Consider the following 25,575-nt stretch of genomic DNA (forward strand, 5'->3'; position numbering starts at 1 on the left):
AGGAGCCACCAATCTCTTACTGATTTGGTCCCTAATCCATCCATCTGAACTAGAAAAACCAGAATTTGTGAAAGAGACTGAAAATGAGCAGAGTTTTTTCCCAGACCACTGCTGTCAGTTTTGAACTAAATGTGTTTTATTCCTTACTCCTTAGTCCTGAGTGATTGATATTTCCTCCTGTGTGGTTCTTTTTTTTTTGGTTTTTGCAAAGTCCTACATGTTACCTTAATACCAATTCAGCCTTTTTGTTTTCTTTAATTTCAAGAAGTTAATAGTGGATTTTTTGTTTTGCTCTTCCTTTTGTCTTTCTGTATTCACTAACGCTTCAGGATTGAGTATGATTTTATTGAAGAAAAATCCTATTCAAATAGTTAAATATCTTTTTAACTTGTATATCTGGGGATCTACCTATCTTAAATTTAACACATTGCATATTTCTTACACTAAGCATTGAATAGATTGATAGCCAATATGCTTGAAAATGTCCAGTAAGCCCATCAACAGTACCAATCTTAATAGACTATGTTTAAAAATTATATTTGAAACACTGTTATTTTATAAAAAGAGTGTGAGTGTAAACTGTTCTTTATACTCCCAAGGGAGTAGTAAACTTTCTTAAAGTTATTTATCATTGCAATTCAGAAAAGTGCTATTTTTTGAGCGGTAAATCCTAAACATAATCTCATTCCAGCAGGGCCCATCATGGGACATCAAAAAATTAATAGCTTTTGTTTTAAGAACACATGGTGTGAATAATGAGAGAAATAAACAATGAATCTAGTGTTAACACACACATCTCCCTGGGACATATAAAGGGTTTGCCAAAGCTAAGAGTTAGCCTGCCAAAAATTAAAGGAAACAACTGTGTTGAAAAAGGTACAGAAGAATAAGAGAGGAAAAGAATTTCCTGGGTTTTAGGCCAAGTTCTCAGGGCATTTTAATCTGCTTTTGCCAAGACTGCAGTTGCACGTAGATGATGCAGGTGACTGTTCATGGGTTGATAGGAGGCATGAAGAGTTCCCCATGAAAATATCTTTCCCATCTACCAATTTCTCTGATGCCTGAAATGCCCTATTTAAAATACAGTATGCCTTTATAAGAAATTAACAATGTATAAATACAAATATCTCTTAGGAAGGTAGTTTAGCATTTTTAGGTTAAGTGATTGCCAACTCAGGACATGTTTCGAATGTAAGGAGCTAAAGCAAACCAGTTCGGAGCATTTCCTGAAAGTCTAGGATCTGGAGGTTAAAGTAGACAGACAGACAGACAATCCTTCCATCCATCTCTCCATCTGTCAGTCCTAGTCAGCCAAGGAACCACTAAGAAAGTAGGATATTACACTGGGAGGAGAGGGTGAGCAAAGGCATCCTGAAGGAGGAGAGAGCAGTAACGAAAACATTTCTGAAAACAACCTTCCTGTGGTACCTGCTGGAAATAACAGAACCAGAGCTCATAAAAATTTGTAATCTGAATGTTGTTTCTTTTGCAAACAATTACAATGGTTCTAAACAAAAGCCACAACTTCAAAAGAAGCTGGAAAAACTGTTGATCAAATTTAGAAATTCTGACAATAGAATTTATCATAAATTTATATTAGATCTGTTTTCTTAAATGTTGCAGAGTCTCTTATCTTTATACCCTGCTAAATTAATTGGAACAATGGTATTAAACATTTCTGCTGTGCAAACATGTTGGGCAACTTCATGTGTACATGAATCCAAAACACATACTTGGCTATCAGATATGCCAGCACTCAGGGCACCTATCCCTAGCATTTTATTTTATTTTATTTTATTTTGTTTTGTTTTGTTTTGTTTTGTTTTATTTTTTATTTTATTTTATTTTTATTTTATTTTATTTATTTTATTTTATTTTATTTTATTTTATTTTATTTTTTATTAAGGTATCATTGATATACACTCTTATGAAGGTTTCACAAGAAAAATAATGTGGTTATTACATTCACCCTTATTGAGTCCCCCCACGCAACCATACCCCATTGCAGTCACTGTCCATCAGTGTAGTAAGATGCCACAGAGTACCTATTTCTCTTCTCTGAGCTACACTGTCTTCCCTGTGACCCCACACACATCATGAGCACCAATCATGATACTCCACAATCCCCTTCTCCCTCCCTCTCCACCTGTCCACCCCCACCCCTCCCCTTTGGTAACCACTAGTTCCTTCTTGGAGTCTGTGAGTCTGCTGCTGTTTTGTTCCTTCAGTTTTTCTTCATTGTTACACTCCACAAATGAGGGAAATCATTTGGTATTTGTCTTTCTCTGCCTGAGTTATTTCACTGAGCATTAATACCCTCTAGCTCCATCCATGTTGTTGCAAATGGTAGGATTTGTTTCTTTCTTATGGCTGAATAGTATTCCATTGTGTATGTATGTACCACATCTTCTTTATCCACTTATCTACTGATGGACACTTAGGTTGCTTCCATATCTTGGCTATTGTAAATAGTGCTGCGATAAACATAGGGGTGCATATGTCTTTCTATTCCTAGCATTTTAAATCACTCCTGATACTAAGTAGCTCTCTGTAGGAATCTACCATATGCTCCATAATAGAGACTGGAAATCATTTGCTCCTATTAACATTGTGAAAGGGATGACTTTGTAATTGTTGTGAAGTCCCACAGAAGTAAATAAATATTTTGTTCCCATGTTAACTGGAAAACAGAAAGTGATCTTCACAATAGTGATGTGAACGACAGAAGGAAGTTACACTATGCATCCTTAAAGAACTTTGAGGGAACAGTAATTCTCAACAGAGGACAATCTGGCAATGAGAGATAACTTGGTTGGTACAACAGTGGAAATGCTAGTGGAATCCAGTGGGTGGAGGCCAGAGATGCTGCTAAATACCCTACAGTACACAAGAAAGACCGCTCGCAACAGAAGATTATCCAGGCCAGAATATCAATAGTGCCAAAGCTGAGAGATCCAAGTTCTGTGCAGCCTTAGGATTCTTAAAACATCCCATCTGGTTATAATCAGTTCAAGATGACACAATCCAGGTATCTCAGACAGGGATGAATTCTTTTATGCCACTAGACTATTTCAAAGTGTTGCAAGTAAATCATTGATTCAGTGTGCTAAATAGCTGAGTCAAGTTAATCCTAAGTGCTCTTTTTAAATGGGAAATGTCTTTATCTTTGAGAGACCCTGGTATTGAAATATACTTTCTCTAAAAAGAATACCTGCATTTTGGAAGGAAGTGTCTGTCCTGCATAGTTGTCTGAAGAGGAAAAAAAATTAATTCTTTATGCTTAATTCCCACAGAGACCAAAAGATCTATCTTAACAGATGTCTCAACTAAGTAACTTGGTATTTCTTTTTGCTGCAAAAATTTTAGAATAATTTAGTTTCTGGTGTGTTATTTGTGTTTTTCTAATATTTCAGTGTCATAACCTATTACATTTCTTACCATGCACAATAATGAAAAATTTCTGTTTATTGGTTTTTTTAAAATTAGGAGTAGTTTTAAAAATAGGAATACTAAATACTAGATAGTGTTTGCAATATATCTGATGCCTTCCAGAAACTCTGAGTCAAAATGACTTGAGAGTTATCCAGGTATTAGGTTATGACTTTTTCCCTTCATTACAGTGCCAGCTCAGTTCTGAGGATTACTTGGGGTTAATGAGAAGGAATTCTGAACACTGTCATCTACTCACACTAATCCCTGGTAGAAATGCACACTACGTTTGTTCACCGCCTGGTGGGAATGGATAAATGCAGAATAGATTCCTTGAAATAATCTGTTGATTATGTTTTGAAAGGATTATATTTGGACAGTGTGTTATGAAGAAGTGAAGTAAATTGTTCTCTGACTTTTCAGCTACAAATGAAACCTTGGCATTACCTGCTGAATCTAAAACACCACAGGTGGAAAAAATCCCAGCACAGCCCATAACAGGTAATGAGATCCCTATGTTGTTAACTTTGAGAGAATAAATAATATGTTTATTCAAATAGCTAATGATTGACAAGCCTGTACATTTTTTCAGTGAAAAGCCAGTAGGACATTCACATCCACCCATAAGCCCAAAATGACTGAAGATTCTAGGTCCTTAATCTAAAGTCTGAAAAAACAGCCGATGTAAAATGAACTATTGAATCATGTAACTGTATTTTTCACTCTCAGTGAAAGTTGTTACTTTGACATTCTGAAATACTTTTATACTAAAATGTAATGCCAGGTTTTTGTGCCTTTCTTTTATGTAAAGGACTGTTTTTCATTACTTGACTTTCACAACTGGTCAGTTTAGCAAATTATCCCTCACAAATTTATAGCTTGAGATGTATGAAAGTCTCCTGGAATCATTTAGTAAAAATATATCTGAAAAATTAACAATACTAATATAGAGCATAAGTAATCATTCAGTAAAAATCCTTTGAAGAACAAATGTGGTATGCATTTTCCCCATAGTTTATCAGCCATTACTAGCAAACATTGAGCATTTCTTCTCTGAATGGACTGCCCAAGACCAGCCCATTGGGGGACACATTATTCTCTGAACTACAAAGTTTTTGCCTGATCCATGCCACCTCATCCAGGACTCAGTGAAACAAGCATCTAGCAAGAAGGCCCCCAAATCCACATTTAGCAAAGTAACTCCAGTCTAAAGTGAATTTTTTGACCCAAAAGTTACCATTGAAATATCAGTGATATTTACCTTGTATTAAACTTTTGGACTCATAACTAGTCAAGAGAAGATAAAGATTGGTGAGGAAATAAAATAACTTGATTTCAAGACATCTATTCAAGTAGGAATATTTCTGACAGAGTCAGAAATATATAGTCCTGCCTAAAGGAGAAAGGTAGACCTTACATCTCTTACCTTCTGGGAGTTGGGGCAGAGGTAGAACCTATTCAAAATGCTGGACTAATCTAATCAATGAAATTCCCAGCTAGTTTTCTGACTTGAGTATTACTGATCAGTACCCAGAAGAGCAAAGGCATGCCCCAGGGGGTGACTCCAAGTTCTTTTCTGCTCCAAATATTCTACCCACTTTTCCCAATTACATTTTCTTCTCCTGGCACAGTATCTGATGGGAGAATCAACAGATTTCTTTGTTCTCTGCCAAATCTTCCTCAGAATTTTCCACTTCAGAAACCCTTAGGCAAACACCATAACTTTTTATTCAGTATTATTCTGTTTATTCCATGTCCTTACCCACAAAATTCTGGAGTTGTCTAGTTTACAATGCATTCCAGATCTCAGTGATCCTGGTTCATACTTCTTGAAAACCTTTTATCTGAGGTCATTTTTGTCTTTGTTTCACACTTAGAACAACCTAGTGGTTGATGAGCATTTGAATCCTTATCATAATTTCAACTCAGTTCCAAGCTTTGCTTATAGAGTGCAATTTGGAAAAGAGAAGTCTTATAATGTAATAGTTCTAGACAAACTTTTTAGCCTTGGGTCATTGTTTATTTGCCCACTTACTCATTTAATAAACATTTATCAGGTGCTTGCTTACTATAACCTGGACATTGTGCAAAGCCCTAGAGATAAAGAGAAAGAAAAAGTCAGACAAATAAAAAATTATGATGAATCTGATAAGTGCTTTCATGGTCAGTTCAGTGTGCTTTTTGGAATCCGTGGAAAACAGACCAAACCCAGAAAGGAAGGGCTGGGAGGAGTGTCAGCTCCGGCACCTGGGGCAAGCCAGGTATCCTTAACATCCTTCACTTCAAGTCCTGAACAACTTGATGTGTCAGTTACTGTAAAGGCAACAGAAGTGCCTTCACCATTTTATCATAATTTGTAAAGTTGCCTGTTTTACCTTCCAGTGACTCCTGCATCAGTGCCCAGAACCACTAAACCCACTGTGTCTAAGGCATTAGACATTTCAGAAATTATACTGGGTAATTCTGAGAACTTTCTTTTAAGTCTTTTAAGAAATTTTTGTTCTCAAAAAAATAATAATAATAATAATCCCAATGCCTCAGTTTCCCTCTCTTCTCCCCTTTACTGGCAGTAGTTAATCATCCTATTTCTTGGACCAGTTTTGTTTAGAGAGTTAAGGACATGCCTTGATTCTGGTGACTGATATTCTAAGCAGCTTTGGATGCTAGATGCTAATGTACCCTTTTTCCCAGTCTCTTGGGATATATAGAAAATCAGAATGCCAGCCTTTTAGCCCACAGCGCTTGGAGGAGGGGAGGAAAACTGGAAGTCTTGACTATGTCTGTGCTTTCTGTTTTGATTGGCTTCTCCAGGTCTTGTGAGTACTACCCTTGAGGAGAATCCTCAAAGTGTCATGCTTTGTAATAAGAATTTCATGTCGTGCACATTAGCTGCTTCTTGGCCCAAGAGAATCTAACTTGCTTTGTCCTCCTAAAGAAAAGGAGCAGCATGTATTTTGTTCTGTACGTGTGATGGTGATCCTCCGTGCCATACCAAGGACCTTTGAAAGTGTACCTTCCAATTTTAACAGCTATGTAAAAGTTTTCCAAAGAAAGGCAGCTATTTCCATGAAAGGCATCAGCTTCCAGATGCACTCTGTTATGAGCATGCTTCACACAATCACGGCTAAGACACTGTGTCAAATCCTGACTTGTGAGTTGATAACCAAATTCTTCTTTATTGCAGTTCTCAGTGAAAGGACTCCAGAAACACCTCAAACTGTTTTGATACCTAGGTTTGAATTGCCACTGAGCACTCTAGGTAAAAATTATTGTACACTACAGCTTATTTTTGCTTTGGAAATGTTAAGCATGTCTGAAAGAAGTCCTTAGGCTAATTCATTCAAATTTACCTCCTCTCAGGGAAGAAGGGACACATGGCTTATAGAACAATAAGCTCCCCAATACTAAGCCCTTATAAAATCTTTATTTAATAATTTAGAATCCTAAAGAGTCTTTCTCCAGATGACAAATCTTCTGGTAGTTTTTCTTTTTGGTAGCCATGTTTAGATATTATAATTGATGCTTTTAACTCCAGATCATTGTGTCATGGAATAAATGTTCTAAATTTTTCCTAAATGTCTTTTTATTCCATTGTTTCTCCTGACAAAGAAGATATATTTACAAAATTTTTGCATAATGCTTTTAGAATTCTTAGAATTTTTTTTCTGAATGCAATATCAAAAAACTTGTTGGAGGGGAGCTTAAATATAAAGTCATGTGGTTTCCAAAATTCTATTTTTAAAAGATATTAGACAGACATTTTCTAGTTTGGATGCGTTTGGGGCTTGATTTAAGTTTAAGTGAAATATATCTAAGAACACATGTACATATAGCTGAAGAAATTAAGAAACTAGTTTAATAAAGGAGTAAAGAAGAGCCAAAATTCCTCAAATTTGGTGACCTGATTACAAAAAATAGATAAAGAAGCTTTCTTATATTCACCATTGAAACACAGGAGTAAGAAATACTGAGTCGCTTACTTGATGTAATAATATGCATTTCTGTGTTTGTTTTTTGTTTTTGCAAGTTTGAGATTTTTTTAATCTTTCCTCTGTTGCTTGTACCTCAAGTCATAACATTTCTTATGTGTTTCATTACAGCTCCAAAAAGACTTCCAGAATTTCCTCAGGCAAAAACACCTTTCCCTTTTGAGAAACCTGGGGGCACCTTGGGTAATAACAGCAACTTAAGTCTGGCATTATGATATGGGAGATTGCATACTTCTGCAGGACACGTTTACTGAATCCTGTACCTGCACACCACAGTGAACTGATGAATTGAGTAACTCAGCCAAATAAGTAGTTGATTTGGTTAAAAAAAAAATCTTGTCTGATTAGATTTTCTACAAATGCAGTGGCAATCATCAGTATGTTAATTCCATATAGCTCATTTAGTTTTCCACCATCAAAACTTTTACAAAATAACTGCAGACTCTGGTGTCTCTGTAGTCTCTAATCATATGCTTTCTGTATGGGCATATATTGATTTCCTGATATATGTGACTTTTTGACTGGATTAGTAAGTATGTGCTTTTATTACAGGCTTCTGGTAGGAACTTAACAGTACCAGCAAATTTCTGTCTTTCTCTCAAAAAAATTTTCAACAAATTTCATTTCTTTTTCTGTAGCTTCAAGTGAAAAGCTGTGGATTGTGCCTACAAGTAAAACACCTGAAGATTCCAAAGTTCTTCCACCTCAAACTGGTAATTGCATTGCTTTAAAAAAAAAAATAGATTGGAACAGCAGTATCAAATAACTTCTCTTGTTTTTGTTTTTATAGGTTCCTTGGTGGATTATCATTATGATTTGTAGTAAATGATAACAACACTATAATCCATTAATACTTAATGATTTTTTTCTCAATATAGAAGTAAAATGGATTATTTTGCATTTATTTTCAAGATCTGTGTTATAATGTCTGCTTATATAATTTAGAAGTCTAGCTAGAAGATGAACTATAAATTGTCTCACAGATTTCTAAAGATCTTTTTAGTGACATGAAAGCAATAACAAAATCATGATTTCATAGATCTAATATAACAGTATGAATTTAATGTTTCCCATGCAGGTAGATACTTGCTTCCTTTTCAGCAGAATATTCAGTGAACATTTGAGAGCTTACTATACACAAGATATTATTATTAAATCCTAAAATCTAAGCATATGGTGATTCAGAAGGAAGAGCACAGGTGTTGGCATTAACATGGACCTTGGTTTTAGTTCTGAATTTCCCATTAACTATATACTTTAGCTATTTTTCCCTACTTTTCTGGATCTTTCTTTTGTTAACTGTGTTGAGTGGCTTTTTCTGAGAATTCTGTGTTTTACCACTACAACTGATTGAGGGAGATAGTTTCCCTGTTTAAAAAATTAGATTTTTCCCAGTTAAAGTTTTCCCCTATAATCTTTACTTTGATGTCTAGCAGTCAACTAAAGAGAATATTCAGCATGTGAGAATTATAAGAAAACCTCAGAAAGTATTTTGTGTGATTACATCCATGATTTTTGTTTTACTTGTTTGTATTTTAAACTTTGTGAACCTTCTGGTTGTGATTTTTTTTTACTACATATAACATAGTATATAAAATAGTTAGATGTTCACATAATGAAGATAGATACACTGACATTCTGTGGTATTCTCCAGAGAGGAGCCCAGCAGAGGACTGGTTTGAGAAGTGTTGAGAATGAGCCTTCAGACACATAAGTTTTAGTCAAATTGTCCTTTCTCAGGGACTGTGATGGGTTCTGATCTTAGCAAAAGATAAAAGGATAGCATTAAATGAAGTAAACATGTCTATTATAGTCTTCCCTAGTTTTCTCAAATGAAAAAACACTTGAAAGTTGACTAATCTGGAGAAGTTTCAAAATGGGTCTCTCTAAGCCTTGGTTCCCCTAGTCACTGACCCTGAAACTCTAGTTAAATTACTTAATGTGGGTACAAAAAATACCTATAGCAATCCAGGTCACCTAGATCTAAGGTACTGATTCTGGTAGAGTTTCATACTGTACCTCTAGTTCCACTTACCATCAAGCAGGCACAGCTGCACAGGTGATGGTAGAATAAAAACTAGTCTGTGGGTACATGTCATGGTTTATCTGCTGCCCTGTGGCATGCCTGGCCTGACTCCCACATCCGTCATGCACATCACATCTCCCAAACCAAATACTTTCGGGGCCCACCAGAATAGGAAAACTCTTATGTCCCTTTCATCTCTCAGCTTTTGTGTTGTAATGTAGAGCACATCGGGTCCCCCCCTGGCTTCCTTGAGCAGCCTCTAGGTTTTTGGTGTCCATGATTATTCAAGAGTATATTGACCAAAACCTCAAGAAAACCATTTACGAAGTTTTAGTGCCTAGGATATGAATCATGCTGTCTTGCCAATGGGTTTCAGCCCTGGGCAAGTTCGCTATGGATTCAATGTGACCAAAGAAATTGATAGCAGAATATTCTTTGGGGTGAAAGGGTTTATTACCCGGCTTGTTCTCCGATGGTAGGTTGAGCACTACCATCTCTGCCTCCACCCAGAGCACTGGGCTGAGCTTTCTATATAGCACAATATGGCTTATTGCCTAAAGGTGTGGAAGCGGTAGCCTAGCAACAGGCCAGTTACATCATCAGGTGGTTTAAGTTCAGTGAGGATCCTGGCCATAGGAACCCCAACTTCCCCACACATGTACAAGGTCAGAATCAAACCAAACTTTGGGGAGTGGGGAAAATTATACTTTTAGGGTTGTTGAGTTGCAAAGAGACAAAAATAGGTGAGATTGAATTTCCCAATAAAGGAAAGGTTCCCTTTGCCTTTGATTCCAGAAAAGAAATACTCTGTACTGCCCTGATGAAGTATGAATAGTGAGCACTGCAGTAGGAAGCAGCTTCATTGTTCTGCTGCCAACCCTCAGCTGCCACTTCCAAATGTCATCTGCCAATCCCCTCTGGATGAAGTGCTGGGGCTTGTCACAGGCTGTAACAATTCAGTAGGTGATGATTACAGGCATGAACATTAGGCCTAGAAACTTTCAAGCCTGACCCTACAACATTTAATTTTTATATTTTTGCTACTCAACATGATCCTTGGACCAGTATGATCCATTGGCAACACCAGAGAGCCTGTTAAAAAGGCTGAATCTTGGCTCTACTTCAGATATATTGAATTAGTATCTGCTTTTTAACAAGATCTCCAGGTGATTTGTATAAAAATTAAAATTTGAGAAGCACTTCCCTATCACTATAGTTTGTAATACTTCACATAGTGCAGATAAGAATTATCAAATGTGGTCAATTATAGGACAGAAGGCCTTAAATCAATATAAGACTGGTTTCTCAAAGTGGGTGATTAAATTTCTCTTGTTTCTCCTAATGCACACACTGCTTGTTCCATCTAACTTTTGTATAAGAGCTATGTGGCATCTTCCTAACATGTTAAGTTTCAAATTAAAAGTTCCATGCATTATTTGTTAAAGAGTTGATATGTTCATACCATGCTTTCATTCATTTCAGCCTTTCTTGTTTCTTGTGATTGTCTTTGTGTGAATTTATACATGTACTAAGTTTCTATTTCCTATTTAGTATTTTATTTTCCAATTACTCACATGGCTTCCTAGTGAAACTGTTTTGAAAATTAAGAAAAGAGGTAGAGATAGTACTTGAATGCTGATCCATTAAACCATTCATCCCATTTTTAGCTGTTATATCCTTGAAGAAATGATATATTTCAACTGGTGTTACTGATGTTATTATAGCAACATGAATACATGCATTTTTTCTGTGGGAATACCCTATGTCAATATTTACTACGTAATTCCCTTCAGCCAAAGACCACACAAAGTAATGCACCTGTATTTGAACAGAGTTAGTTAGTTATTCATTGCAGCAACAGAGAAAGTGAACCATTAGAACTATGGGATCTCCTAATAAGGTTCTGGAAAGGACTTATTGTAGGACTTGGTCTTCTGTTAGGTGATTCTGGGGAGCATCCAAGGAAGTGAAGCTCTGCTCTGGACTGGATGTTATCAGAAGGGGTAGTAATTCTATAACTGAGTATCTTAATAATGGTTAACTAGAAGGCAAGAAGAATGGAGTGAAGCTAATGATGTGATTGGCAAAGAAGCAGCAATTACTTGTATTAGCCAGAATGTGGGGACAGTATGTTTGTGTTCATGCATTTGTCTGTGTTCAACATGTTTGCAGAGTGGTCTTGTTTTTATCTTGATCCATTTTTGTCCCTGTGGTCTTTTGACATTGGTGTTATTTCAAATTGTCGATTTTTAGCAGACCACCACCACAGCCCAGCTGTGGGTACCAAGGCAGATCCTGGATGCCAGGGGTTGCTTGTACTCTTCTATCAGCCATTAAACATAATTTATTAATACCTTTCATGAAATTCATTTTGCTTCAGCATTTACTGGATTTATTTTCCACATTTACTTCATATTCTATATAAAATCCTCAGAATGCATGGTCTCAGAAAACATTTCTGTATTTTCAGTATAAAAAGCTTTATGGAAATTCGAACTTGCAGGCTGAATATTGAACCCCCTGGGTCATTTCAATAGTTTATGACAAAAGTGGGATGGGATATTTGGAATTTGGAATATCCCAGTAAATCTGAAAAGTGTAGTCATCAAATGTATTCTTCTCCACTTTCAGCCCATTTACCCTAATCTTTCTTTAGTGATCTCATTATTTAGAATTGTATTTTGTACCAAAACTTCTCTAAAGTTTGTTTTGATTCCCTTGGCAAGTCCAGTTTTCCTTAAAGCAGAGAAAGGAAATTATAAAAATATGCTTTATAATTATATGCCAGAATAAACTTATTTATAAATTATGTATTAAAAGAAATCCATGTTTTAAAATTACTTAAATGCTTGTGACATTCAAAAAAGTCTATCTTTCCAGTGATGCAATGGAATCGGTCTTATGTTCTACTGGAAAGGGGCCAGTTGACTATGATTTCTGTGTTACTATAGAGTGAGTTCTAGAAAAGGTGTCAGTACCTTCCACCCCTTCAATAAATTGTGCATTTGCATGCATGTGCAGGTACTTTTTGGTTTACTTCTTTGCTGAAATAATATAATTTTGTATCTGTATAGTATTAAGAGATTCAAAGGGTTGTATGTATACAATTATGTTGATTCTCCAGAAGTCATTCGAAGCCTATTTACATTTTCTTTTAAGAAGGTATGTGAGAGACTTGCCTCCAAATGGGTCAAGGAACAAAATGTAGATCCTCACTCATTTCTTTCCTAAGCTTCCCTCCAACAATTTGCTCTAAGTTAAAAGTGAAACAATGCCAGTTAGCTTGCTTTGAAATTTTGCAGAACAGTTTTACAACAGAGTAAATTAAACATCTTATTAGGGCCAGGTGACTTCTAGATTTTTAAGAAACAGCAAGCAGTTTGTGAGAAAGACCAGCCAGTGCCTGAAGTTCATTTTGATTGTGAATGTGACTACTAATCTGTGAGCTATAGGGTAAGACAGAACTCAGTTAATGACCAGCTAAACTGTTTACCTCTTATGTGGTGTAGACAAGTGACTTAACCTCTTTGAGCCTCAGTTTCTCCATCTATAAAATGAGAGTAATATATTTTTTTCATTGGGTTGTTATGTCTTAGAAATAATGTGTTAAGTCCCTTCATCTAATTCACAGTACATAAGGGAGGCCTGTTTATCATTTCCTAAGCACAGTGGGCTCTTGCAGTAAATGCTCCCCCCTCCCACCACATTACCCACCACAGACCTCCTCAACTGCTGCAGACACTCAAAAATAACAACAGAAACAACAAAAAATTATTTAATTAATAAAAAGAAAAGAAGAAAGAGAGAAAATAAAAAGACTGTAGAAAAGCTCTCAGTACCTCAGTAAGCTAGTAGTGTATGTGTACATGAGCATGCCAAATGATGGTTGGGTCTTCATTGTATAAAAACTTTTGAGAATGGAAAGAAATGTGCAGTGCCATGCAGAAGACCCTATCATCCCACAGGCATGGCCTGATGTCCTATGAACCCCATCACAGGAAGGGAAAATCATATCACACAGCCATGATTCAGTTAGAGAAGCAGCCTGAATCCTGCAAACTGGGCTTTGAGGCCCTGGGAGGAAAATGATACCATGACCAACTTACTGTGTTTTCCATGGGCACCAGAGGTGGGAGAAGCAGCATAAATGTCATGTGTATATCATCTGGCAGATGAGGATGTGCATGATTTCTAATGCCCTTATATTGTTGCAACAGGAGGATGGAAATCAGCTTTGGTTTTTAACTTGATAGCCGTCAGTACTAGGTCTCCTTAATTTCCTTAATCATCCCCTGATGAGACCATTGGTTAGTGCAGGAGGTATTTAAAGCCCAAATCAAATAAAGAACATGGCTTCTTTGTATAACCCAAAATGATTCAATGTGTTTATTTTCATCCTGGGAAAATTCTCCTGCCTGTTCTTCTCCCATTGTGTCCAAACTGATTTTTTTCCTCTAAATGTGCTGTGATTTATTACTCAGGTGACAATTTCTTCTGGCATGATTATTTACCCTTACTCAGGTGACAATTTCTTCTCGCATAATTATTTACCTTTGAGCAATAAACAACTATGTTTAGAGACTTCCTTTGATGGCGAGTCAGAACTTGTTCATTGTAGTGTACATCTTGAAGATGATCAGCCTCAGTCTTTTCATTAGAATCCACTTTGGGATCTACATTTAGGAGTTTACTACTAGTTATTTTCAGTGTTTTAATTTTTCCAGTACTTTGTAGAACTTTAGTAAATTGTTACCTGCACTTAAGCTCTATAAGTAATCTAAGGACTTGGAAGCTGAAGCGTTCAGCATGCCCAAGGCACGGTATACTGGTTGGAAAGTTTTGGCCCTAGGTAGTTTGGTCAGAGTGGTTGAAAAGAAGTTGAACTCTGCATTTGGATCTTACTGCTTGCCCGTGAGGTGTTGATTAGCATTGAGCTGGCCCACTCACCTGGAGTAAGCCCGATAGAGGAGAAAAATAGAAGTGAGGGGTGGTACTGATGCTTTGAGAGCAGGAAAACAGAATTCAAGTGTAGCAGATGGATTACAGACTGACTGTGGCCTCAGAGATTTGCAGCCTCAGCCTTTGGTTTTGCTTCATGAGCACTTTCTTGCAGGCAATACTTTGACAATTTCCAGGGTGACCAGAAAGGCATTTTATTTTCCATGAACTGAAGAAAGCATTATTTATTTATTTAAAAGGTGCTGAGAACTCTGAGTGTGGTGTTTATACATGCTTTTCTTGTATAAATGCTGTTCTTGTATAAAAGCATGTTATACATGCTTTTCTTGTATCCATGGCAGGATAAGGCCACTCAGAAATATGGCATGTGATTGTGTAGTAAAGGGAGAGATTTGTGTGTACACATATGTGTATCATAAAAGACCTGTTTGTTTATTCTCATCTATCTTAAGATCATAAACTACTCAACTTCAAACTCATTGTTATTTGTTCATTGTAGTACATCTTGAGATTAAGTCTGTTGAGCTTCTGCCATGTGCTATTGGTAAATAGACCTTGGGGTGCATAATGAACATAACAGACACAGTTTCTGTCTTAATGAGCTCTTTCATCTATATGTTTAAAAAGGAAAGTCTTTGATAGAGTTATTAATATTCATGGATTTGAATAAAATTATTTAATACATGGTTGATAATTAGCAATGCCTTCTCTGCATGCTACTATATGTTTCCCTAGCAATATCAGAGCATTTTTATTATGGAATTTGCATCTAATCAGATATTCAAAAGTGAGAATAAAATTTACATCCAATAATACATAATTGAGCAATGTGATTTTAGGAATTTATGGGCAAATGATAGTGCAGCCTACCTCATATTGGTATTTTTTCTCTGAAAAACAGGAAGGTAAAACTTAGTGATCATGATTACAAGTCATTACTGTTTTTTTGAAAGAAACTAATACTGTTTTTTAATTAATTAATTTATTTATTTTGTTGTCATTAATCTACAATTACATGAAGAATATTATGTTTACTAGGGTCCCCCCTTCACCAAATCCCCCCCACAAACCCCGTCACAGCACTGTCCATCAGTGCAGTAAGATGCTGTAGAATCACTACTTGTCTTCTCTGTGTTGCACAGCCCTCCCCATGCCCCCCCCCATTATACATGCTAATTGTAATGTCCCCTTTCTTTTTCCCTACCCTTATCCCTCCCTTCCCTCCCTTTCTCCCCAGTCCCTTTCCCTTTGGTAACTGTTAGTCCATTCTTAGGTTCTATGATTCTGCTGCTGTTTTGTTCCTTTAGTCTTTCTTTGTTCCTATAGTCTTTGGGATTGAGGTGAGTCTCTTGTAAGCAGCATAGAGATGGGTCTTGCTTTTTTATCCATTCTATTATTCTGTGTCTTTTGATTGGTGCATTCAGTCCATTTACATTTAGGGTGATTATTGAAAGATATGTACTTATTGCCATTGCAGGCTTTAGATTCGTGGTTGCCAAAGGTTCAAGGTTAGCTTCTTTAGTATCTTACTGTCTAACTTAACTCACTTATTGAGCTATTTTAAACATTGTCTGGTCATTCTTTATTTTTCTTCCTTCTTATTCCTCCTCCTCCATTCTTTATATGTTGGTTGTTTTATTCTGTGCTCTTTTGTGCTTCCTTTAACTGCTTTTGTGGGTAATTGATTTTATTTTTTGCCTTTAGTTAGTATTTGGTTGGTCTGCTTTCTTTGCTGTGATTTTATTTTCTCTGGTGACATCTATTTAGTCTTAGAAGTGCTCCCATCTAGAGCAACCCCTCTAAAATACCCTGTAGAGGTGGTTTGTGGGAGGCAAATTCCCTCAACTTTTGCTTGTCTGGGAATTGTTTAATCCCTCTTTCATATTTAAATGATAGTCGTGCTGGACTTGGTTCAAGACCCTTCTCTTTCATTGCATTAAATATATCATTCTTGGTTCATTCTTGTATTCTTGGTTCAAGGCCCTTCTCTTTCATTGCATTAAATATGTCATGCCATTCTCTTCTGGCCTGTAAGGTTTCTGTTGAGAAGTCTGATGATAGCCTGATGGCTTTTCCTTTGTAGGTGACCTTTTTCCTCTCTCTAGCTGCCTTTAAAACTCTGTCCTTGTCCTTGATCTTTGCTATTTTAATTGTTATGTGTCTTTGTGTTGTCCTCCTTGGGTCCTTTCTGTTGCAAGTTCTCTACACTTCCATGGTCTGATGGATTAGTTCCTCCCCCAGTTTGGGGAAGTTCTCAGCAATTATTTCTTCAAGTACTCTTTCTATTCCTTTTTCTCTCTCTTCTTCTTCTTCTGGTACCCCTATAATGTGGATATTGTTCCTTTTGGATTGGTCACACAGTTCTCTTAATATTGTTTCATTCCTGGAGATCCTTTTATCTCTCTCTGCATCAGCTTCTATGCGATCCTGTTCTCTGGTTTCTATTCCATCAGTGGCCTCTTGCATCTTATCCATTCTGTTTATAAATCCTTCCAGAGATTGTTTCATTTCTGTAATCTCCCTCCAGACTTCATCCCTTAGCTTTTGCATATTTCTCTGCAGCTCCATCAGCATGGTTATGAGCTTTATTTTTAATTCTTTTTCAGGAAGACTGGTTAGGTCTATCTCCTTCTCAGGGTTTGCCTCTGTGATCTTGGTGTGTATCAATTTCTTCTGCCTTTTCATGGCGATAGATATATTTGTGGGGAGCTGGCATGTGTGTTGGGTAAGAGAAAGTCCCTTCTTGCCAGTTTATGGCCTTCCTCTCCTGGGAGAACAGCGGCCTCTAGCAGCTTGTGCTGGGCAGCTGTGTGCAGATGGGGCTTCTGATCTTGCCCAGCCGCTGTGGAGTTTATTTAACTCTGCAGTTGCTGTGGGCATGGCCTGCCTCAGGCTGCTCCAATATGGTGGAGCCGCATCGGAGGGGGAACAGGCGGGAGGCTGTTTATCATAGTGAGGGGCCTCCAAGCTGCGCTGCGGGGGGTTGGGCACCCAGTGTTCCCCAGGATTCGCAGCTGCTGGGCTAAGTGTCCCAGGGTGCTTCCATCCAGCTGTGGGGTCCCTGTCCCTTTAAGACTTTCAAAAAGCACTCGCTTTTCTTTGTCCCGGGTGCGCTGGGTGCAGGGACCCGCTCAGAGGTCTTTCTGTCCTATTTCCCTAGTTTCCAGCACCCCACGCACGCACTGTTGGTCTGCACTCTGGTGCGGATGGCTGGGGCTGGGTGATTAGCAGTCCTGGGCTCCTTCTCCCTCCTCGCTCCAACTCTTCTCCTCCCGCCGGGAGCTGGGGTGAGGGGCCTTGGGTCCCGCTGGGCCGGAGCTTGTATCTTACCCCTTTCACCAGGTGCTGGGTTCTCGCAGGTGTGGATGTAGTCTGGCTGTTGTCCTGTGTCTTCTGGTCTCTCTTTTAGGGATAGTTGTATTTATTGTATTTTCAAAAATATATATGGTTTTGGGAGTAGATTTCTGCTGCTCTACTCATGTCGCCATCTTGGTTCTCCCTTTCAGGAAACTAATATTGTTTTTTATAACCTTTGAATTAAACTGCCTATTTTACTTACACTAGATTTCCCTTCAAATTTCCCCATTTATGTTGTGTGAACACAAGGGTGCTTACCATCATATAGCTGGAGTGGAGTGTTTCCTCCACTAAAGTGAACAATGGTGATAGATGTCTGCCTCTAAACAGTAATACATGATAGCATGTATAGTGTCTGATGCATAGAAGGGCTTATGCTGAAGTCCCATCTATTTGTCAATTTATAGCTGGGGGAGCCTTATAAGATTGAGGCATGTATAACAAAGAAAGCAAGAACTGTTGATTTTTTAGAGAATTCCATTTATGACATCATCCTCTTTTCTGATTACTTCGGAGTCAAAAAAATCTTATTTAAGCTATAAATAAAATGAGACTGGTGTGCTTCACAGAGCTGCCCAAATGACATAAAATTCCAGCAATTTGTGTTGGTATGTTTTTAACAGTGTTCGTTACCACCCAACCCTCAGAAACTCCAGAAATAGAAATATCAGGGACCACGTCTGCGGGAAAATGTGTTATTTTAATCTTAAGTATATTTGAGAAAATATTTGGAAGTAAGAGGACCCTGACAATTGAGAACTTTTAGACATAAGCCACAATTGCCAGAGGATGATAGATGGAGGGCTTCTTTCCCGAGGGTAGTACCTCTTAGGAATACACTGAAGGAACATTAACTTCCAGAATGGAAGGGAATTGTAAATATGGAAAAGAAATAAAAAGAGGGTAAATTAATATCATCTCTTGGGAGAAAAAGTACAGAATATAACTTTGGTGGTGTCACTAGATGGAAGGCAAATGTGGAAGTTAGGATAATATCAAGACAATAACACAATCTTTCAAAAGCAACAATATAAGTAAATGTCAAGCTATTAGTTCATAATTTCTTACTTAGCATGAGGGGGTTAAATACAAGTTGGTAATATTTTCCTTATTTGTTTAGTGGTAGAGAGAGCTGACTTTGCTAGGTCCATGGCTTGAGATTGACTCAAAGGAAGCCTAAAATCAGCAACAGCTAATTGTGTCCTTGAAAAAATTAATCATTCTTATCTGACCCTTCAAAATCATAGCTAGGCTAAAGAAGACTTCACAGTGTAATGGATTTACTCTCAGAATGTTTGCATATTTTAACTCATAATATTCTATTTTTGATTTTGCAAAGCAGTAGATATACCGGCACAAATTAAAATGTATTTCTTGGCTCTTCAGTATGTAGTACAATATAAACGGCCTTCTCTGCATATCAGAGAGTGCCACACTGTCTGATATTATCTTTCGAACAGCTTCAACTGGCAATAGTTCAAAATCATCACATTGTCACTGAATTACAAGTAACCCCACTGAGTAAATTTCCCCAAGAGTGCCTGCCTTTTCAGTTTATTTTTGTACAGCCATTTTGAATGGGCAAGGAGAGTAACATCTACCTCGTATCAGTTCATGCTTTCTCTACACCTGGCATTGCTGTAGTGACAGCTCTTTGTGCAGAAACAAGGACATTTTTATGTTGATGGTGTTTTTATTTGCAGATTCAACTCCTATGTGAGCATGATAATTATCCCTGTTTTAAAATCAACCATTATTTTTTAGGTCACTCTTTATTTCACGTGAAATGTAAAATTTATCTTTAAATCCACCTAAATTAGAGAAGGGCTCACGGCTCCATGGAAGAACATAGAGAGCAAGCTAGGCAAAATGGCAGGAAGGACGGTGCAAAAGAAGAGTACTCATCTTAATTCTGCTGTTCTGGGCCCTGCTGCTAATGAATGGAAAGAATGCTGAGCTTGCCAGTTCCAGTGTGTATTTTTTGGCAAACGCCTTTGCCATTGTGAAGCTCAAGCTTCCTTATCTAGAAAATGGAGATGATATCCCATTATCTCTAAAATGGGGATACTGTCTAACCTATTTCTCAGGGGTGTTAAGTGGATAAAATAAGCTGATTCAGGAGAGAGGACTAGGAAAATTGTAAAGTACTGTCCACACATAAGATGTCATGATGGTAACTTTTTGTAAGTAGAAAGACTAAGCAGTAGATTTTGTGCAAATAGCTTTAATGTGACTGCTGTTCCCTTCTTTGGAAATCTCTCTTCAAATTGCTGTCTGACTTCATTTATGTTTATACTTTTTGAGGCTCTTTGATTTAGAGCTGGCAGGACTTCATTGTAAATATATAGCTCTAGGCACACAGCACCCTGGAGGCCAATGTCAAGGCTCATTGTATAAAGCCCTTGCCTTCAGGGCAAGGGGCACTATGTCTCACTAATTGCTTACCCACTAATGACAAGATGAACAGGCCACAGCCAAAACTCACTAGCTCCTATATAAAATTGTTCTTCTTCAATCAACTTTAAAATATGTCATGAAATCTTTTTAAACTAATCAAAATCAACATCTTTTTTGTTTTACCTTCTCTTTTAAAAGCAACTTATGATGTTTTCTCAAGACCTGCAACACCAGATGAGCATGAAATAGCAGAGCCCCACACAGGTATACCAAGCCTCTTAATTCTTTCTTTGGGTGCCAGGTGTTCTGACAATAATGCGCCTAGTTCTCCCTTTAGCTGCTGCAGAGCAAAAAAGAGAAAGGACAGGAGAGAAATGATAGTCTGTCAGGGAGATGAATTCTACCCACTCCTCCCATTGAGTGATTATTTCCTTATATCCGTCAGTGAACAAGCTGTGCCACATGTGGAAGACGCAGATGGATTTGGTTGCCACTGAGGCAAAGTAAAGTGATGGCCTATCATTCTGTTCAGAATCATTCTAAAAAGATTTTAGATCCTTAGAGTTTCTCTAAAGCAGCTTCTCTATAACAAGGGGTGCTTTTGCTTTCTTCTTCCCCCAGAGGCACTTGGCAATGGCCAGAGACATTTTTGGTTGTCACAACTGGGGAAGGTAAAGGTACTATGACATCTAGTGGGTAGAGAGGCCAGGGATGATGCTAAACCCCTACAGCGGACAGGACAGACCCTCCACAATCAAGAATTACCCAGCCCTAAATGGCGATTGTGCTGAGGTGCCAAACTGTGCTTTAGAGCAATCATGTCGTTCACTTGTCCAGAGAAGTTCAGTTGGGCCTAATCTTTGGCATTCACTTACCCATCTACAGTGAGTTTAACTCAGTCCAATAGTTGCTATTATAGCAAGTGTTTATTAAGCTCTTAAAGTAGGTCCTTTAGGATCAAAGTGAGTAAGATAGTGGTCTCTGATGGACATAGATTTGTGTCTGATATGTTTCGTATGTGTAGCCTCATCTCAGCATTATTTGTGCCATGATATATAAAGGCAAATACTTTTAAACAGCAGCAGAAAATGTTACAAAACTGAAATTGAATGCCAATGGTGGATTCCACTAGCAGATGAGAAACAAAGTGGAGAACCCAGAAAAAACAGTTGAAAGCAATTTAAATATATGAAACACTGTTTGATCATGGCTTCTAATGTTGAAAGTGTGCATGTTTTCAAAAGTGAGCTCATCTTCAACTCCTAATGAATCATTAGTTTAAAAACGGTCAGCAACCACTCAAGTGCTCTTGGTTCTTTTCTCCTTATGAGGCATAATTTATTACTCATGAATTTGTATTTTATTCCTGGGCTTTCTACTGTTTTTATAAATGTTGACATTTATTCCAACAGCAACAAGTGATCCATTTCTGGATTCTGTCCCACCTAAAACTTCTAGAGCTCTCGAACAGCCAAGGGCAACACTGGGTAATGTTTTTAACAGAAAAATCATACTTTGTTTTCCATCAAAAGAAAATCCATGTGAATGCCTTTCTTCCAAATGACCATTTCATCCCATCACATCTAATCATTTATTTCTTACCTATTTCTGAATAGATCCTACAATGCAAGCACCTTAAGTTCCATTTTGGACTCTTTTTTTTTTTTTTTGAACAATAATAAATGTTTTTTCTATCCTTAAAGGAATGAAAAGCTTTGAAAACTGCATGGACATCTTCATCATCTTTATCATCCCATCTCATGTGTTTGTTGTCTGTATCACCTCTTTCCCATGCACTGGGTCTGCCTGGAGTCACCTACTGATCAATTACCATTCTGAACTTTTCCCCACTTTAAATCACCATTTCATCCACCAGCTTTCGAGACTACATGCATTTTTCATGCTTAATCATGTACTTGAAGCATGTGCTTTGTAACACCATCTAAAAGCATGTAAAACTCTTAAAATACCTCATTTTAACTGAAATTCCTTGGTGGGATGGGGTGTTTGTATTTTCAGCTCCAAGTGAAACACCGTCTGTTCCTCAAAAACTGGAAACCTTTTTCAGTCTTGAAATGCAACCTACAACACCTGGTAATTAGTGACATTTGTATACTCATGTACTTTGAAAGAACAGATAAAGTGGCAAAAAAGAATCCTTTCTGTTGGCCTTTGCAGAATATTTTCAGTAGTAAACATTTTCCTCAGTTCTCTACCATGAGATTCTTCATAGAACTAGGTTAACTTCCATACTTAGCCTTGTATTAATCCTCAAAGAATTTCCATAATCTTGTGTCATTAGATTGTGAATAATTTTTTCCTTCCTATACAGCTTTCAAATTTGCCAACCAGAAAAAAGCAGAATTATAGATGATAAATCACTTAAAATGTATCCCCTCTATTTATCACATTTTGATACCACTTCGTTAACAGTATTTTTCTCAAAGTAGTCTAAGTATAAAGAACACCAAGTAGGCTCTTGCAATCCAGGGCATGATGAAGAAAGATGAAAGAGTGATAACACCGCCTACATTCTATAACAGGAAATTATGGGAATAGAGAAGTTCATTAACTCCTGTTGAGGTTAGTAATGAGCAACAGAATTAAAGAAATTCCAAACTTCCCATTCTCTAAATCCCAATTATTTGTGCTTCTCCTCTGCTGTCCGATCAGTTGTCTTTTGAGTTCTTAATTGTACCATATATTCTTAAATCCCTCCAGGGTGCCTACTTTTCAGGACGTTTAACTGAACAATAGACCTTCAGTTTTCATATAGACATTTAATCCTTTTGGCTGATCAACAATTATTTTTTTGGCCTCTACTATGTATAAAACACAGCACTGGGCACTCTAAGGAAATAAGAAATAAAAAGCAGTTCTTGTACTCAAGAAGTTCACAGGTTTATAGTTTACGACCTGAATGACCCCTTAGAAATATCATTTATCAAAGCTATATTAAATGTTCTTTCAGCTCTCCTGAAAACTACATCTATCCCTTCTACTCCTAAGCGACGCCTCAGGCCCAAAGCACCAAGAACTAAACCTGGTAAATAACTGTCTCTTTAACCTTTCATGATATTTAGTTTCAAATAGATAATGCCCATCTCCTTATCATAAAAAGAAGTGAGTGATAAGATTCTATAGGTTAACGTTTCTTTACCAAATTTGAAATTAACTGAAGATGAATAATTAATGTAAAATAACAAAAAACATTTTGAATAAACTTTTATTGAAAATTATGTCAGTGATATTCTTGCATGTGAATTTTGGTATAAACCTAGAAGCGGGTCCTCTTATCACAGTATTGAGAATGAGATCTATAGAGTAATCCATTTTTATTGGTGTACATCCAAATTTTAAGTTTATTAGGCTGACCATTCTTGGTTTTGGTGCCTATTATGTTTTCAATTTTTTACTAAGACAATAACTAAGAGGGAGAGCATGTGACTTCCGCTTTCCAATTGCTTATACAGTTAACCCTGAACAACAGGGGTTAGGGGCACCAACCCCCGTGCAGTTGAAAATCTGCATACAACTGTGGACTCCCTTCAAACTTACCTGCTAAGAGCTTACTGTTGACCAGAAGCCTTACTAAAAACATAAACAGTCTGTTAATATGTATTTCATATGCTATATCTATTAAATACTCTATTCTTACAATAGAGAAAAAATGTTTCTTCAAATTGTCACAGATTTCCAAAAAATTTTCCAATATATTTATTGAAAAAAAAATCGATGTATAAGTGGACCTGTACAGTTCAAACCCATGTGTCCAAGGGTCAGCTGTGACATTAAAAAGATAATACATTATAAGTAATGAGATAACATAAGATTATATAATCTGCTTGTGAGACTATAATTCTTGTGGAGAAGCTCAGAAAAAGTAAGAGCTAAGGATGTAGATCTCAAAATAAGTGTTAGGATTAGACAGAGTGGCACAGAGCAGCGTTTGGGTGGTGGAAGTGGCTTAACCTGGAGATGATGGTCTTCAGTGTCAGATAATACACTCAGAATCATGCTGAACAAACTCTTTTGCTTATTCCATTGCAGTATAAACACAATTTTTAAAATATAGCTTATACTATTATGACTGAGTTAAGAAATTCTTTTCCAAAACTTTTGCTCACTATAACGTGTTGTAAACACAGACTACCAAATATGGCAGGATTTTAAAAGGGTCATTTGATTCATCTTTGGCAGATATCTGTTCATTACCTTAGAGTATCTTAATTTTTTTCCTTTCCATCACCAGAAGGAACCACAAGTCCTGGAACAATTACATCTAAAATTTCTATAATCTCTGAACCTACATGGACAACACTGGGTAATGATACGTCTTTAATAGATTAGTTTCTTTCTTTCACCATAGAAAATCCAGTGCCCCAGTTTTTGTGTAATGTCTCAATCAGTATTCTAATTGGATCATTTTGATAACCCTGAATATCTGTCTCATAGAATACATCCCCTCCGTGGCTCTCATGGTTCAGATAGCTGGCCTTAAAGTGACTGGATCTGAACTCAGCATGCAGACATCATGCTGTGCCTTGGAAAGCTCTTAAACCACTGCTACTTTCTTTTCTTCTATCCAAACATTGTATTTGAAGTTGTGTCTTATACACAGTTATCCTTTATTTTTATTTATTTATTTTTCTCAATAAGACTTCTCAAGTTCAATTTCAGACTTCATTTGGAAAAATGACTTTCTGTTGTGTTAGTAGAATTTCATAATGCTGCAGATCATAACATTATACTTTTCAGTGAATATTCATTTTTAACATGTCTCTCTTCTCGTGGTTATAGACTTAGATGTGGCTGAGAAATGTGAAATAAGGTGCAAAAAGATTATGTTGGGTTTATTTTTAAATAATGGATTAAAATTAATGTCTTTGTGTAGTTATTGGCACTACGTAGAGTCAATGCTATTTCTCTTAGGTCAAATATACTCTTGAAATGTGTTTCCAAACCAGAAGAAAATTTATCACTGTATTCCTATTAAATGCTGTTCTATGAAATACTCTTTTAATGGAATATTTGCAAAGTCTTCTGAGGTGATGGGTTTATTTCATTTAAACTATACATTTCCTTTGTGGTTTTAGACAGTGAAATGCCTAAATAGTGATTCATTCATTATTTTGTTTCTATATTTTTCCAGCTCCCAGTAAAACACCGTTTATTTCTTTGAAACCTAAAATCCCTTTCAGCCCAGAAGTGACACACACCAAGCCTGGTAATTACCCTGAACTTTTTAATATTCCAAAAATAGGGTTGAAATTTTGTTTTGTGCCACTCTTTGGAGCAAGAGCTTCTGATGTGTATTTTGGTATTTTGGTATTTAACACATTTTTCTATGAAAAGTACAACAGTGTGATGAAATGATCTCATTATAATCAGTTCCTCTGATATTCTGAGTTGTGGGGG

General features: G+C 37.0%; 1 protein-coding gene across 26 annotated transcripts in view; it reads left to right on the plus strand.

Annotated features, from left to right (window-relative positions):
- The window catches only part of ABI3BP (ABI family member 3 binding protein), a 238,687-nt gene that overhangs the window by 113,264 nt on the left and 99,848 nt on the right, over positions 1-25,575 (plus strand). For 22 of the 26 annotated variants that reach the window (XM_073231729.1, XM_073231731.1, XM_073231736.1 and 19 more), the window contains exons 10-19: positions 3,853-3,930; positions 6,614-6,688; positions 7,530-7,601; positions 8,057-8,131; positions 20,356-20,421; positions 21,570-21,644; positions 22,177-22,251; positions 23,129-23,203; positions 24,410-24,481; positions 25,310-25,384. In XM_073231729.1, the coding sequence (XP_073087830.1) occupies positions 3,853-3,930; positions 6,614-6,688; positions 7,530-7,601; positions 8,057-8,131; positions 20,356-20,421; positions 21,570-21,644; positions 22,177-22,251; positions 23,129-23,203; positions 24,410-24,481; positions 25,310-25,384 (738 nt within the window). Of the gene's footprint in view, positions 1-3,852; positions 3,931-5,811; positions 5,887-6,613; positions 6,689-7,529; positions 7,602-8,056; positions 8,132-20,355; positions 20,422-21,569; positions 21,645-22,176; positions 22,252-23,128; positions 23,204-24,409; positions 24,482-25,309; positions 25,385-25,575 lie in introns of all 26 variants that reach the window. The other 4 variants (XM_036998592.2, XM_073231739.1, XM_073231747.1 and 1 more) reach the window with 4 other exon arrangements.

This window comes from Manis javanica, chromosome 3, assembly GCF_040802235.1.
Source record: "Manis javanica isolate MJ-LG chromosome 3, MJ_LKY, whole genome shotgun sequence".
In the NCBI taxonomy this organism is placed as follows: Eukaryota; Metazoa; Chordata; class Mammalia; order Pholidota; family Manidae; genus Manis; species Manis javanica.